This window comes from Eurytemora carolleeae, unplaced genomic scaffold (genome assembly GCF_000591075.1).
Source record: "Eurytemora carolleeae unplaced genomic scaffold, Eaff_2.0 scaffold536, whole genome shotgun sequence".
Lineage (NCBI taxonomy): Eukaryota > Metazoa > Arthropoda > Copepoda > Calanoida > Temoridae > Eurytemora > Eurytemora carolleeae.
In genome coordinates this window covers 87,358-103,850 of record NW_019396448.1, presented here as the reverse complement: position 1 = coordinate 103,850, position 16,493 = coordinate 87,358, and the positions used below count along the sequence as shown (strand labels likewise).

General features: G+C 31.9%; 1 protein-coding gene across 3 annotated transcripts; it reads right to left on the bottom strand.

The window, feature by feature from the left end:
- Positions 1–683: 683 nt before the first annotated feature.
- LOC111703492 (uncharacterized) lies at positions 684–15,649 on the bottom strand. Of its 3 annotated transcripts, none has more exons than XM_023475438.1 (19): positions 15,567–15,649; positions 14,564–14,604; positions 11,306–11,369; positions 10,112–10,198; positions 9,553–9,652; positions 8,959–9,068; positions 8,687–8,775; positions 8,173–8,286; positions 7,876–7,982; positions 7,615–7,691; positions 7,427–7,534; positions 7,313–7,369; positions 7,105–7,176; positions 3,451–3,578; positions 3,051–3,149; positions 2,898–2,986; positions 2,642–2,745; positions 1,206–1,298; positions 684–840 (listed from the first exon to the last, which is right to left on the bottom strand). In XM_023475438.1, exons 1-19 carry the CDS (start codon positions 15,632–15,634, stop codon positions 699–701), a joined length of 1,749 nt encoding a protein of 582 aa, XP_023331206.1. In that variant the 5' UTR covers positions 15,635–15,649; the 3' UTR covers positions 684–698. The 3 variants fall into 3 exon arrangements, with proteins under 3 accessions (XP_023331206.1, XP_023331207.1, XP_023331208.1); XM_023475439.1 differs by lacking the exon at positions 15,567–15,649 and adding an exon at positions 15,366–15,436; XM_023475440.1 differs by lacking the exon at positions 7,427–7,534.
- Positions 15,650–16,493: the final 844 nt, after the last annotated feature.

The following is a 16,493-nucleotide window of genomic DNA, read 5'->3' as shown; positions in this document are numbered from 1 at the left end:
ATTTTTTTCAATTTAGACCCTAATTGTCGTTTTACCCTTTGTATCCCTGGATACAGTAAAAGTCATCACCTAAATGATTATGCTGCAGACCTGTTCCTTCATTCGCACACAATTTTCAAATTTATTTCAGTTTGGGTCTGGGTTAGGGTTTCCAGTGAACGAAACGCTTCGCGAAAAAATACGAACATTTTCGTTCGTATTTTGCAAACTTTTTAACAACTAAAAAATCGTTAACGGTGCAGCAGTTAACGTACTTTTGTAGTATTAACGGCGTTAATGGTTTGTCAAATCGTTAACGGCACTAGCAGTTGAACTATATTCATCCTTTTCTCCGAAAAATTCAAATTTAAAATTTAAAATATCAAATTTCAAAATTTAGAAGACGACATTAAGAAACATCAAACCATGTAATCTTAAGTTTAATGCAATTTTATGCAGAAACAAATCCACGCTGTTTTTGTGTTCAACTGACAATTTTTTTTTAAAACCGGCTAACGGTTTAAAAATTAACGCCAGGCCCTTCAGCTTCTTTTTTATGAACAAAACAGCCTTAATTACTGTCTGTCTGATTTTGCTCTAGGGTATACAATATGATATTAGCAAATCCTAAAAATAAGTTATTCTTTCAAAAAAATATGTTACTGAGACAAAACATTTTGCAACCACTCTAAGATTCATTCAGCTAAACATTAAATCTTTTATTTTGATTGTTTGGCGAGTTCTAGAATAAACACAAGGAATGAAATTAATATTCCTCCAAGTAGAATAATGGAGGGAAGGAGGAAGTGTTCCAGGGCCAGGGAGTTGGCTGGCGTTTGAATCTTCTGCGCTTTAGAAATCCTTTAAAGCAACTTTTCTAGATTTTGATAGTTTTAGATGGGAAATGAATGGTGCTTTCCTTAAGGTCTAGAGTAAGATTGATCATGTGTTCCTAATTCATTTAGCTTCAATATTATTGTTTCTGTTTTATAAATCAAATCTAGAATTTTCTCTGGAGTTATTCAATATACAAACTTTATTTTAGACAAAAAAAAAATGAACTTTTTGGCTCTCTGGGTTTCAACTCCCATATGTACCATTTATTTATTCTAATCTAAATGAGTTACCTTGGATTTTACAATAAGCCAATAAAAGCCTTCTGCAACTGTTGAATAAGGGTTAAAAGTAATGGTTTATAGATAAGAAAAAATGTCTAGAAAAGTTTCCTGATGAACTGTGATTCTATTTTCTTGAATATTCCTAACTCTACAGCCAAGATAAATTTATTCTCAAGCTCTTCACAGAAGTTATTTTTTTTTCTAAACAAGATGTTAGTAAAATCACACAACAAAAATAAAACGTTGTTTAAAGGGACTGTAAAGGAAAAATGAAAGGGGGTATAGGATGAAACCTGAGAATCTCAGGCGTTAAAAGATACATTTATAAACATCTATCTGATGTTCCTGTCTCGAGAAATTAATATAAATCTGTGTAAAATTTATACGAAAATTCATATATTTATGCAATTTTGTTTAAAAGTTGTAGTATCAAATTCAACCATTACGCAACCAATCGTTGTCACGTGATACAGACGGAAATCACGTGACCAGTATACTGCACTGCCATTGGCTGAAGTTCTGGTGACGTAATACGGACTGTACGGACTATATGTTATAATATTATCAATTTTATCTATTAAAAACAAAAATTATAATAGGAGCAAATCTGTGATGCTCAGGCTCCTGTGGGATACAGTCGTTTTCAGATTGATTGCGTATTTGTTGAATATGATCTGTTTAATATTACAACTTTTATACAAAATTGCAAATATATTTAATTATTTATATTTTCGTATAATTTTGACACTGTTTTATATCAATTTCTCGAGAAAGGAACATCAGATAGATGTCTTATAGGTATCGTTCAACTGCTCGGATTCTTAAGCCAATACCCCCTTTCATTATTTCCTTTACAGTCTCTTAAACTTTCTTAAATATGTTTTCTTTAACCCTATTCCTGCTGGGGTCAATTTGACCCCCCCTGTAGTTTTTTTTAAATATCTCAGAATGTATTGGTCTGAGGCTGTTGAAATTCTCTGACTTTTCCTACATACCCAAAGCCCTCCCTTGAGGCCTAAAACCGGGCTTTAATACTAACTGCCTGAGTCCTCAGGCACACTGCCTGAAAACGAATTGCACAAGTTTTGCGAAAAAAAATTGCAAATTTTTTGCAAACAAACTGTCATAAGAAATTTGCACATTTTTTAGTTTTTCTTGATTAAAATTCAGGTTATTTAAAATTTTGCAAAATTTTTTGCTTTTTTGAATTGGCTTGTTTAGGGGTTTTTCAAAAATGTATAATTTTTCATTTTTTGGACAAATTTTTTTTGCAAACATTTATACAGTATAACTCGATTTTGCGATAAAAAAATTCAATTTTTGCAAATTTGCAAATTTTTTTGCAGATTCTAAAAGAAGAGCACAAGAGCTTTCCAATGATGAATAATTTGTCATATTTGGACATCAAACATGGGATTTAGAGGGTCAAATTGGTTTTCAAGTACCCCAGCAGAGATAGGGTTAATTTTTTTTTATTTATGATATATCCCATGATTGATGAACAACCGACCAATAAGAAATAATATATGTTCTTCTCAACCTACCTACATGCAAAAGAAATCCCTTCATCATATATGTAGGGAACTTTTCCTATTCTTACAATTGGTTCCCCATAATCCACCCGATTTCTAGAAATACCATCCTCTGACTAAAACATTTAAATTAATTAAAAATCCTTTAGAAAATATAAGGTTTAAGAACATCTGGATTCATAGTTGAGCAAATTCCTGCCGCCATGCACTAAATGTGTTTCTAGCAAAATTATTTAAGTTAAATGGCAAAATTTGCTTGTACACTTACAGTAGCAATGATGTGAGCAGCACAATGAGTTTTATTTGCATATTTGAAATCATTAGCTCCTCCAACATCATTCAATCGACCAAGCTCTTCTGAAAAAAAAGCTCTATTAGTATTACATATTATATCCACATTTAAAACAAGTTTTTTTTTCACCTAGAGTACGGTAGTATTTCTCATTTTCTAGGGCCCATTGCCGGTCTGATGCAATTGTAAGGATTAAGTTGGATTTATAAACGAGATCTTCCAAGCTCTCTATAATATAGTTTATAATGTATATTTATAATTGTAAGGATTAAGTTGGATTTATAAACCAGATCTTCCAAACTCTCTATAATATAGTTTATAATGTATATTTATAATTGTAAGGATTAAGTTGGATTTATAAACGAGATCTTCCAAGCTCTCTATAATATAGTTTATAATGTATATTTATAATATAGTTTATAAGGTATATATAATTGTAAGGATGAGGTTGGATTTATAAAACAGATCTTCCAAACTCTCTCTAATAAAATTTATTGTGTATTTGTAATAATGCTGTTAATTATAGTACCTATTGGATCATTATAGTCTGAACTGATTAAGTAAGCACTGAGTTTGCTATTAAAGAAGAATATGAAGAACATGACAAACACTGCCCATCCTGCTCCAATAAAATATTTTCCAGGACCTTTAATTTTCCTAAATAAAAAACGAAAATCTGTCAATTGGTGGCAAACAATACAATATATTAGAATATTATTATATTTTGCTCTTTAAATCTATCTTACTTTTTTGTTGATTGTCTTTCAAGCAATTTGGAAAAAAATAGTTATTTTAAAACTTGTAGAATTACAGGGACATTCTACAGATAAGAACTATCTATTACACTATTACACTTTGAAACTCCATTCTAAAGTTCCAAGCTCTGGTTAAACTTTCCAGACTTATACTTCCAGGTACTAAATTTGCTTCTTGTTCTAAACATGAAATTGTCACTTCCTGTTTTACTAATTTAACTTCTGCAGATTCTTTTGAATGTTTGCTAATTCTGCAACAGTGAAGGATTATCATACATTCAAAAGAATCTGCAGAAGTTGGATTAGTAAAACAGGAAGTGACAATTTCATGTTTAGAACAAGAAGCAAATTTAGTACCTGGAAGTATAAGTCAGGAAAGACTAACCAGGTTATAAAATGTGATGGACTCTCCATTCACAGTTATGAATAAGGAAGAGAAGATAGATAAATTGGGAAAGAAAGCGAAGAAAAGCCACCTACCATGAATCATATACCTGAATTAAGAGAGAAAGTGCCCATTCTTGCTGGAAGTGCAAAATCAGTGAAAATATGAGTAGAGGAGAATTGGAAAGATGAGAGTGTTGAAAATCCATGCTACCAGAAGAACAAGAAGCAGGTAGAGAATTAGAAAATAACATTTGCAACAGATCTAGAAATGGATCCAGCAAAAATAGCTAAGGAGAGGCGGAAATGTGCTGGATACCTGCCTGTTATACACAGCTTAAGTCAAGATAAGGATCAAGGTCAAGCGAAACATCAAGATCACAACTAACTTCAAGATTGAGAGAAACATCAAGAGAAAGAACGTTACATGGTGGTAAACATGTTAAGTATAAACACAGAAAAACAAATACCTATAGTGGAAACAAGGTCGGAAGAAAGAAATCAAGATCAAGAGATATAAAGAAAACAAGATAAAAGAAAACAGAAAGATCAGAAAGACAACAAGCATATGGGAAGGGATTGAGAGAAAATCTTACTGTTGTGAAAACATGCTCCAATCCTTATTCCTCACAGCTTTAACTGAGAACGATGTTGACACGAATGATAACATTGAAAGGGTTTACAGAGGCAAGAAAAATACAGTTGGAACAGAGGTAAAAGAAACTAACAAAATTAGAAACTAACCAAACAGGGATAAAGACCCAGAGAAGTAAATCAAGAAAAATCAACAAAACAGCAGGAAAAATGCTGAAAAAAACTGTTTGGTTTGATTGAAAGTCTTAGACAAGATAATGAAAGGGATGCAGCAGGGATCAATCATGAGAAAACAGGGACAAGAGATGATGATACTGGCACGGGACAGAGGGAAAGAGAAAGCGGGACAGTACCACATAGTCAGAGAAAATCTGTAGTCTAGCAAAAATAGCAGTCAATTTCAGGCAGGAATCTGACATTAATAACCAGTCTCAGAAAACAAACAGAACTAGGAGGAGCAAGACATTTTCTGCAATGATGTCACACATAGTCATGTTGTTATTATGGTTCTTCTGGCAGGTTTTAAGTTTGGAGAACGCCTCAGACTAGAATGAAAACAGGCACTGTCTAAGGGTCCATGACAGTGAGGACAATGGAGACTAAATCCTATTCTGGGTAATTAAAAAATGTGAAAGCAGAAGAATTAAATAGATTAACAGGATAGCTGACAGAGAATAGCACAGCGGATTAGCTGAACCACAAAATACTATGAGGGCCAAACCATCAGTCAGCAGAGACCCAGACTCAAGTATCAACCTGGAGCCAGACAATCTGGAGAGAGAGCCTGATGAGTAAAAAATAAAATAAACTTGGAGCAACAAGATGTACAGAAAGAAAATGTATGGCAAGAACAGAAGTGTCATAATCAGTATGTACAAAAGTGCAACACTGTGCAAGTGCTTAAACCTCCCTCATTCCAGAACAAAAGTACCTAGACGTTTCCAAGCAGCAATGCCAGACTAAATACGCACAGCAGTGTAACAACAACTATAACAAAAAGTATACCATCAAAGATAAAATAGGATTATATGATAGGATACAATAAGTGGTATTCACAGACACACGAACAGGACTGGGGCATGTAAAGGAGAAGCAGTTGGAGACAATGAACATGGCAAACTGTGTCAGGTGGTTTTTAGGAGAAAGTGTTCTGATAACCCGAAGAAGGACTGCAATAGCATGCAGTAGTCCTTGAAGAAGATCACCGATGAGAAGGGGTGCAACATAGGGACTGATCCCCAGTGCAAGGTTGAAAATGTCCAGCAATGTAGACAGGTTCCTGAACAAGAGTTAGTTAGGTTAGTGAATGCAACCTTGTAAACAATCCTGTCTGTAATGGTATCCATGTTAATGAAGTGATCTCTATGCAGTGCAAGGAGGTACCCAAAGAAAAAGGTTGTGATGAACCTACTGAAGTATGCCAGAATATCCTCAAGATAGTCTGCCAGAATGTTTCAAAAGAACAATCTTGGGACAAGCCTAGACAAGAATGACATGATCTGCGTCATCTTAGGTACAAGTCTTATATTTGGTATGATTCTTATCTTTGGTACAAGTCTAATCTTTGGTACAAGTCTTATCTTTGGTATGAGTCTCATCTTTGGTACAAGTCTCAACTTTGGTAAAAGTCTCATAGTTGGTACAAGTCTCATGGTTGGTACGTGTCTTATCTTGGGAAAGAGTGCATTTTTGCAATGCATTCACCAATCTCAATGCTAAAATGTTTTGTGATTTAATGCAAAAGAAATTGGGAAATGATAAATGGTCGTTAACATAAATGAATTACTCTTTTGAAAGAAATAAAACTCATTTTAAAGAACACAGATCTACTTCAATCATTGTAGTAAACGCCTACTCAATAACAATTTTACTAGAGACGTATCTATCCAGGTTTACTCACTAAGAAGATCCAATAGGAATAATACTTCACTTCTAAATGCCACACAGGCAATATCTCAACTGCAGTTATAAAAGTCACACAGGCAATTGAAGTTGCTAGACAGGTAATTTCTCAACCAGGCTTAACTCCCCGGTTTTAAAGGACACACAGTCCAAATCTCAACTCAATTTAACAAGGACCCAAATATATAAATATATATTAGATTCAATGCTAAATCAACTAACAAAGATCTCCACTTGTATAATTCAACAAGGACCCAAGCTATCTTTCAAGCTATATTTTATTCAAGGCTAAATCAACTAGCAAAGATCTCCACTCCACTCCATTACAGGAGTTCTGTAGTTATGATGTGAACAAATGACGACTTATATTACATTAGGCCTCAATTTTGCTATATCATATCCAATACATTTCATTTTTATGTCACTGCAACAATAAATTAATTAATAAATAAACTTGAATAATACATTTTGCAGATAACTTGATGAATATACTCATTTACTTTGCTCCAACATAACTATAGAATTAAAATAAAACACTCTTATCTTACCCATAATTATTAAAAACCATTCCGTAAATATGAAAAATGGAATTTTGCAGGTCCAGTAAAGATTCTTCCTTGCTAAACATGAAAAAGTTTTAAAAAACTGATGTCTACTTTTTCGTAAACCCCAAAAACCACTGAAATATATTTTGTCCAATGTTGAAAAAGATTATTATTATTGCCAAAATTTGAAAAAAATTGTTTTCATGTATTCCTGTGAACTTGAAACAGATGAAATACAAGAGAGCTCCCAATAAGTGCTACAATCAGTCTAAATATTTATAACAGAAAACTCAAAAATTTAGCTTTAATGTTAGAAAAATTTTACCCTATCCATAAGTCAAATGAAAATGGTTTTATAATGTTAAAATATTTTGGTTTGATCTCTGGTACTGGGCACATTAGCATGATAGGTCTATCAGTATAGGCACCCATTCTAAACAAATAATCGGTCAAGAAAATAGACTGATGATGTTATTACAAGAAATCAACTGGCAATATATACCCAGCACTTACCTACCGATAAACACATTATCATAAGCACCATCTACAGCCAATAAGGAGGTCATTGAGAATGGGATCAGATCAAACTTCTTCATTTAAATTTATCATAGATGTAAAATCATTTTACTGTTAGCAATTTATAGATAGGTAATGCATTTTTCGGGGATTCAAGGATTAAAATCCTCAACAGTTTTCCAATTTTTTTCTTTAAGGAGGTCAGCATTGTTTTTGGATTTTATTCTGTTTTTTTCATGATAAATTAAAATTTAGTTCCTTGGCTAACAGATTACTTTTCCACTCCAAAGTATTTGGAGCATCAATAATTTCAATGTCAAAATGATACAAAGTTGACATGAGATACCAGAATCTCAGGTTTGCACCTGAAAAAAAAACATTTATTTTTAAACTGTAGGTTGCAGGCATGATATTTTGAGAATTCACAGAATAGCACATACATTGTTTACAAGTCAAAATAAAGCTCTATTTTCAAACAGAAACGTTTTCCATTTTTCGACTAGAACATACACTATTCATAGTTTGTGGACAATTAGATTCATAAAAATTTTATGCCTGATTTTGCGTTTACAACCAATTTTCCATTGATAATCTCATCTCTTAGCTGATTTGAGGGATCATTGACTTCTGTTTGAGTCACAAAGGTTTGTACTCTAAATACTCCACGGTCTAGGCAATGAAGTATTATAAGTATTATAAAGGTTCTTTCTATATAAATGCTCATTTAATGTTTGAATATTTAAAAGTTTTAAAAATAAAGTTTCCCTTGACATTTCAATACACTGTATTTCTGTCTGTCAAAAACTGAACTTTTCATATGTATCTATCTCTGATTTAAAATTGCGTTTTTTTCTGATATTTGTCGGTTAAGGAAGTTTATCGTATGTTTACAGAGGAAGAAACAGTTCCGTTCTACGGTAGTACTGTCATTTGACAATATATATCGTGAATGTAACGTCAAATGACCCTATACTATTATAAAACAGAACCGTTCCTTCCTTTTTCGAGAATGAGGAAGTCCGGTTNGGGATAAAGAATTTTGAAGAAGTAGAAATAGAATTGAATAAACCTGACAGGTAAAAGCAACATTTAATATTTGATTTCTCATATAACAGCTTTCCAGATTTCTTCCAAAGGTTTGCAATTATAACCTTTTTCCTAATTATAAGTTCATCTGAAGTATTTTATTAAATTAGGAAATTCTACATAAATTATTGCAATTTTAGAATAATTTAATATAAAAACAAAATATGATATTCAAAACTCTTAAAAGTATCATGATAAATTCTGGACCACATACTTTTCTATTGTTCGTTCTTCCTGATAAAATAAGATACTCACCTGCAGTAAGGACAAACCAGTTTGATAGCATAATTCTTTGATTCAGGGTTTTTTGGAATAACCAGCACACGCACCAACTGCGGATCTACATTAGCATAAAGGGAGATTTTCTATAAAAGCAGAAATATTATTTAGTTTTTTCCTAAATGACAAAAAGGTGATTTAATATGATTATTTTTTTTGCTTGCTGTGTTCAAATGTTTAATTTTATGAAAAACTTTCAGACAGACATCCTAAAAGATGTCAAAAAAACTGACACAATTCTGAAACTAACGTAATTTGACAATTATAAGTTTGTTTTCAATACTTGCAATTTTGCTTGCTATAAAAGTACGGATGTCATTTTTTTCTTCTATATACTCAGGGGCATGTATAAGGATTTTTCTGCGGTAGGGGGTAAAGTTTTACCATTTGCCTACCTAGAAATTTGTTAACCCCTCCTAGACCATATTCAACTTACCCCCTTCATGTATATCAAATTATGGGTTTTTCAATGGGTTTGATTTCAATTCTAGGGTGAGTACTTGACTCCAATAACCCCCCTCCCCCTTATAAACGCCTCTGATTATACTAATTGTATTTCTGGTTGAATTCCTGTGTTGTTTGATCTGCAAGGAAGATTGTAAGACAAGAAGTTGGTTTATTGCAGAGTTCCTCCACTAGGTGGATATTAGCATTAGAATCAACAATAAACCTTAATTATACATCTTTCACAGTTAAGATTTAGTTTGGGTTCAGTGCAGAGTTCCTCCGCTAGGTGGAAATTAGCAGTAGGATCAAGATTTAACATTAATTAGTAGTATTTAAGCAAAATAATAATACAATTTTTATGTAGTTAGTAACTTAAGCCTAGTTAGGTTTTAATGCATGTTAAGGATAAGGACGGATAGGTTTTACATAGTTAAATTCATGAAAATAGGGTATAATATTATTACGTCATATATCGTTTACATCTACTTAGTACTTATATATGGGTATGTTCAAGTTTACAGATATGGGGTTTTCTACTATGTTTATTACATACATAATTTGTATTCAAGATTTAGTTTGGATTTTTAGAAATACTTTAAAAAATAGATTTTTTTCTTTAGATTTTCAGAACCTTGTATGATTAGATTTCTCAAATATTTTTAATTGTTTTACGATATTATACCTAACACATCCTGACTGATTTATGAGGTTTGTGTAAGGTTCAAGCTCTGAAGTTCCTGATAGCTGCAATACTGTCACATTCTTCTCACTTTTGACAATATGTTGGAGTTAAATTGACTATGTTTGTAATAAAAAATTATGAAAAACTTAATCTAGTAGCATATGTACCATGAGGAAGGGGGTCCGAAGCCTTTTGTTACGCAGAATGACCTCCAAGCCATTTGAAACAATCTCCGTGCCTCTTGTTGACCTTTCATTTTGTCTCCGCGCCTTGCATTTAGATCTCTGCTTGCTATTTTTATTTTTTCTTTACCTTTTATGGCTTAACACACCAATAATCCAAATATTTCTCTTCAAGAGGAATCCTCAATAGTTTAAAGAATCGTTTAATCCAAAAAATTTAAATATTAATTTATCCAATTAATCATAAATTGCATTCTTGTGTAAAGTTTGCTGGACCGAGCATTCAATAAAATTACAAATTCAAGTAGTTTACAAAAACTATTGTGTTTTGTGAATTTAGAAAAAAAATGAGCCTTGAGGTCAATCTGAGTATCGGAAAGAAGGCTCCAGAAGTCATGTGATGGACTGCAAGTATTAAGAATTCAGTTAGAATTTTAATCTTATTTTTGTCTTTTCAAAATTAACCTTAACTCAAATTTAATTAAAGTTTCTTCTAACATTTTACTTTTGTGGCCTGGGACCAAATTTATTAAATTGGAGAGAGGAAGCTGAACTACTTACCACCGGTTAAAATCCTAAATCACCAATTTAAAGATGATATAGTCATGAGAATTTGAATAGTAACTTAGGATTTGAACTGGGGCTTGGTAGTTCAGCAACCTATACAATTCATTTAATTCAGTCCCAATGGCCTCATTTATTTTGTATTATTGTTCATTAAAAGCAGATCTAGAATAAATCTACATTTATTGCAGACAGATTAAATTAATTTCTCTAAGATATCCTAACGGACCATATTCAGGAAATGCCCTAACGGACCATGTTCACGAAATGTTACTAGAATCATACATGTAAACATTTATTGATGAATGAATATAACAAATTATTTCTTTGACAAAGACGACCTTCCAGTCATCTCTCAACTCTCATTTTATTCTTTGTCCCCGCCCCTCCTCTTTACAAAAGTTACAAAAACTACGTAAGAAAAAAATTAATGTCAAGCATATTTATCCTGGTTGGTATTTTCAGTTCGTTGGCCAGACCAATAACAACTAGCAAGCATGTCAAATCAGTGTCTAGGATTTTACTCAGATATAAGCTTCATCCAACTCAACTCAAACTTACACATAAATCAATTGTCTATGAGTGTTTATCTGCAATCTTTTTGTAACAAATACATTTTATATTTTGCATTGTAAAAGTTAAAAATACCCTTTCAGGAGAAAATTCCTCTCTGATTTACCGCAAATATCAAGATTTAAAAAAATATGTTTCCATCAAAAACATGAAATTAAAAAAAATCATTATTTCCGGCTAGTGAGGGGGTGCAGAGCCACCATGAGCCCCGCAAAATTACCTCCAGAGCCTCCAGATTTGCAGAATGGCCTCCTAGCCAATCAAAATCAACCCCGGTTGTGCCTTACGCTACATCACAGAGCCTCCACAACTCTTACTCCACGTCTAGCATTCTTTTCTCCAATAACAAACATTTGGCTTTTACATCCACAAAAAGCCTTTTTCTCAAAAAATCTCAAAATGATCAAAAAGTTTTCAGATAAGACCACATTGTTACCATGTATTATGATTTACTTTAATTACGTTCATTAATTTAATTCCAAGAAAATATAAATCAGTTAACCATGAATTCTTGTGTCATTAGGTTTATACACCTATAAATTCTAGTGTAGTGGCTGTGTCAAGGATACCTATTAAGCAATACAGAGATCTAGTTGCATCTTAGCAATACATACTAAAGAATACAACAGCGTCTTATCTGGATTGATATGATTGAGTATTATAGAGAGCTATAGTTGTATCTTAGGGATACATACTAAAGAATACAACGGCGTCTTATCTGAATTGACAGAGATTGAGTATTATAGAGAGCTATAGTTGTATCTGAGGGATACATACTAAAGAATACAACAGAGTCTTATCTGGATTGATATAGATTGAGTATTCAAAAATTTATTTAAACAAATTTAAACTACCCCATTTATATATGTATTTATATCTTTGTGTGTGAATAAATCTTTATAATAATATAATAATTATAGAAGGCTAGTTGTATCTGAGGACTACATGCCAAAAAATACAACAGCGTCTTATCGGGATTGAAAGAGATTGAGTATTATCTAGTTGGATATACAGCGGTACATACTAAAGAATACAACAGTGGGATTGATAGAGAAAGATTATTATTGATCTGACTAGTGAGTTCGAGAGAAAATTGTATCTGTGCCATACATATTTTTTAAAAAAAATGAATTCTTAATCTTGATTAAAGTTGACTATTTAAGACAAATTGTTTATGTATTATAAAACCGTTTTGATTATGTTGACATTTTTTGAATAAAAGGTTTTTGGTGGATACAAAAGCCAAATATTTGTTATTAGAGATAAGAATGCTAGACGTGAAGGCTTGAAGAAGTAGTGTGAAGCACGAGGGCGATTTTGATTGGATAGGGGGTCCTTCTCCTAATCTGGAGGTTCCGGTGGTCATTTTGCGGGGCTCATGGCGGCTCTGCCTCCCTTCCCTCACCTGGCATGATGACTGAATACCTAATTACCCAAATACCTAAGTTCACAAGCACACTCAGATGTTGTATGCTTATTAGTTAGAAACCCTAGCTAGAAAATTCTTAAATTTTTTGTTCTGCATTGCTTTTTTTGCAATTTTTGGCATACTGGTTTCATTCTGTTTTTTAAACTTGTATAACTATCATCTCCTGTGTTTTTCATCTTTTTTTTCGTTTCTAATTATATCTACCATTCCTTTTTCTTTGTCCTCAACCCCCTTCCTTTCTTTTAATTTTCTTTCATCTTTTTCTCGTCCCCCTTAATTCTCTCTATTTCTTTTTCTTCCGTTCATGAAAACATTTCCTTTTTTCTCCTTTTTCCTGCTTCCCCCCCCCCCCCACTTCCACTTCTATTTCTTCTCAATTTTCTTCCTTTCATGACAGTTTGCTTTCCTCCTTCTCTTTCCCCCTTCTCTCTTCTTCTTTTTCCTAAGTTACAGTGTAGTTTTCATTTAATATCCTTTCTTTCTCTCCCCCCCCCCCTCCTATTTGTCTTCATTGTTATGCCTTTCATGCGTAGTTTTCTATACTCTCATTCTCTTCCAACCCCATTATCTCTTTTTTTAAACAACAATGCAGTACAGATATGAGGATTTGTTGATATAGAGTTCCTAATTGTATAACCGTGATAACCGTGCAGTATTTAAAGGGAGTGTTCGCGAAAAATGAAAGGGGTATAGGCTTAGGGCAATAAAAAAGCGCTTTTGATTGCTACTTATCTTACTTCTATCTGTTGCGTCTATAAGGAGAAAATTGTTAAAGACGTCTCATACCAAATAACATGGCGTCCATACAAATTGAGAAAATTGCAACATACGACTTAGACTTTAAAAAAATCAATTTAATTTCAAATAATTCATTCAGATATTACAACCTATAGTCATCGATTATCTTTCGCCACATTTGTATATATTTGATATTTCATACTAGTTTTGATTTTGTTTTTTAAAATAATATTTAGCTTACAACTTGTCTTCGAACATTCCTGGAAAATATGAAAATGTCGTCTTCATTACCAAAAATCCTTAAAACAGGAATAAATGTTTTTATTAGTAACTCTCGGATCATAAAAATTAATACATATTATGAAAAATCAATTATATATAAATGTGGCGAAAGATAATCGATGACTATAGGTTATAATATCTGAATGATTTGTTTGGAATTAAATTGATTTTTTTACGGTCTAAGTCGTATGTTGCAATTTTCTGAAGTTATTGGGTATGAGACGTCTTTAACAATTTTCTCCTTATAGACACAACAAATAGAAGTAAGATTAGTAGCAATCAAAAGTGCTTTTTTATCGCATTAAGCCTATACCCCCTTTCATTTTTCGCGAACACTCCCTTTAAGGGAGTTTGTGACCTTAAAATATTCAGGTAATTAGATATTTAGCTAATTAAAGGTATTTGGGTATTTTGTTAAGTCACAATTCTTAAACTGGATTTTGAAATTCAAAAGGTTTTAAATAATTATTTTTGAAATGCTGATTATCTTAAAAAAGAGGGGGATATTCTGTCTAAATCATAACGTTTGAACCAAAAAATGACAATTCTAGGTTTGAATCTACAATTTCATTTTATTGCAAATGCAATAAAGACCCCAAGTTTTCAATTTTTAAAATCAATTTTGAATATTGCACATAAAAATTTGAATTTTGGACGTACAAATTTGAATATTATATCGATTTCCTTTGACAGAGTTTAAAGTCTTCCAAAGAATCTCATACTGACTAGACAAAAATATATTGTCACTCATCGTCATCCAATAGTTAAATACATTTGGTTTGAGACATTTTTGAATCTAAATATTTATATTTTCCGTTCGGTTATGGTTTGCAAATATTAAGTTGGTTTACATCTTATAACATTTTTATACATTCGTTTAAAGTTTACATTAGTTTTGATAACATTATAAGGAATTAAGATTGCGGATTTCTTCAAAATTACAATAAATTATTAGTGTTGGAATTTGACCTTTCTTGTGCAAAGGAATAAAGAAAAAGGAAAATTCACAGTATTTCATAGAAGTTACTCTGCTTGATGACGTTCAATGTTTTACACATCTCCTAATAATATCAAAATATATTCCTTTAGGACTATGTTACAGGAATGTTTATAGCTGGCACAGTTTACTGCAGGGTATATATTAAACATAGTTATTTCCGCAGTTAAACATTTCAAAGAGTAATTTGAATTTTATGGTGTATTAATTATATATTACATTGTACCTAACGCTACGGATAATATGGGATAATCTGTTTGTTCACAAACATTTTACGATCGAAGGCACGTTTGAGATATTTGTCTGAATTAAACATGGTGGGCAAAAGGAGTACAAAAAATGTAATTTCCTCTTAAATCAATTACAAGAGCTGAAAATCAATTAAAAATTGTGTAGGCTTGTATAGATACTAATTTAGAAAACAAATCAAATTAATAAACGTAAGTTTATTTTGTTGGCTTTAAAAAATTATAAACTTGTTTTTTTCACCTTGCTATTGCCTCAGAAACTGTGAAAAAGGACAGGACGAAAAGGAATACAACCTTTTTAAAAGCCATATCCTGAAAATATGAAAACATTAAATTAAAAATTTGATAATGATTTGCATGTTATAATCAAGATATCAAATCAAATTAATAAACGTAAGTTTATTTTGTTGGCTTTAAAAAATTATAAACTTGTTTTTCTCACCTTGCTATTGCCTCAGAAACTGTGAAAAAGGACAGGAAGAAAAGGAATACAACCTTTTTAAAAGCCATATCCTGAAAATATGAAAACATTAAATTAAAAATTTGATAATGATTTGCATGTTATAATCAAGATATTCTTTTGAAGTTTATCATGTTCATTTTCATGAATGTAAAGAATTTTTTTAAATATTGAAATTTATCTTTCATTTCAAATTATTTGCTTAAAATGATAGTTGTATCAATAAAGTTGAACTTGTTAACCCTATTCCATATTGACGTTTCCTTCCCCCCCCCCCCTATGTTTTCTTTATATAATACTAATCTATAACTTTTCGTACACTTTAAGTAATGCCCTGGCCGGGGTTATACTTTAATAATCTGGAAAAAGAAATTGCAATTTTTCAAAAATCCTAAATTTTATTGCAAAATCCAGTTATTAAGCAAAAATGTGGACAACCAAAAGTTGCACAAAATACAACTAATTACGAATATTTGAAAAGCCTTTCCAAAAATCTACAGAAGTATGCGACTATATCAGTACAATGAAGATGACTTTTGGTTATAATTTTTATTAAAATCAAGCTGTTAAACAGCATGGATACACATAAACATAGAAGTAAAGAAAAGCTTTCAATTTAAAAAGTTTCTCTTTGATAACTTATGAACTTGTAGTTCGAAAAAAGCTTCTTAACAATAAACACTTAAATAAAAAGTCGTCTTCATTGTCAGCTGTATAAAATTTTGAAATCCAATGACTGGAAGTGGTTCTACATAATACATATATATCCTAGCAAAGTAAAATAAGGCATTCAGGCAGTATGCGTCAGGACTATGGCATTGGAATAAAAGCCCAGGTTTTTAGCCAGAAGTGCTAGGGAAAAGTGTTTCTTAGAAAATTTGAGCAGCCTCAGATCAATTTTTATTGAGA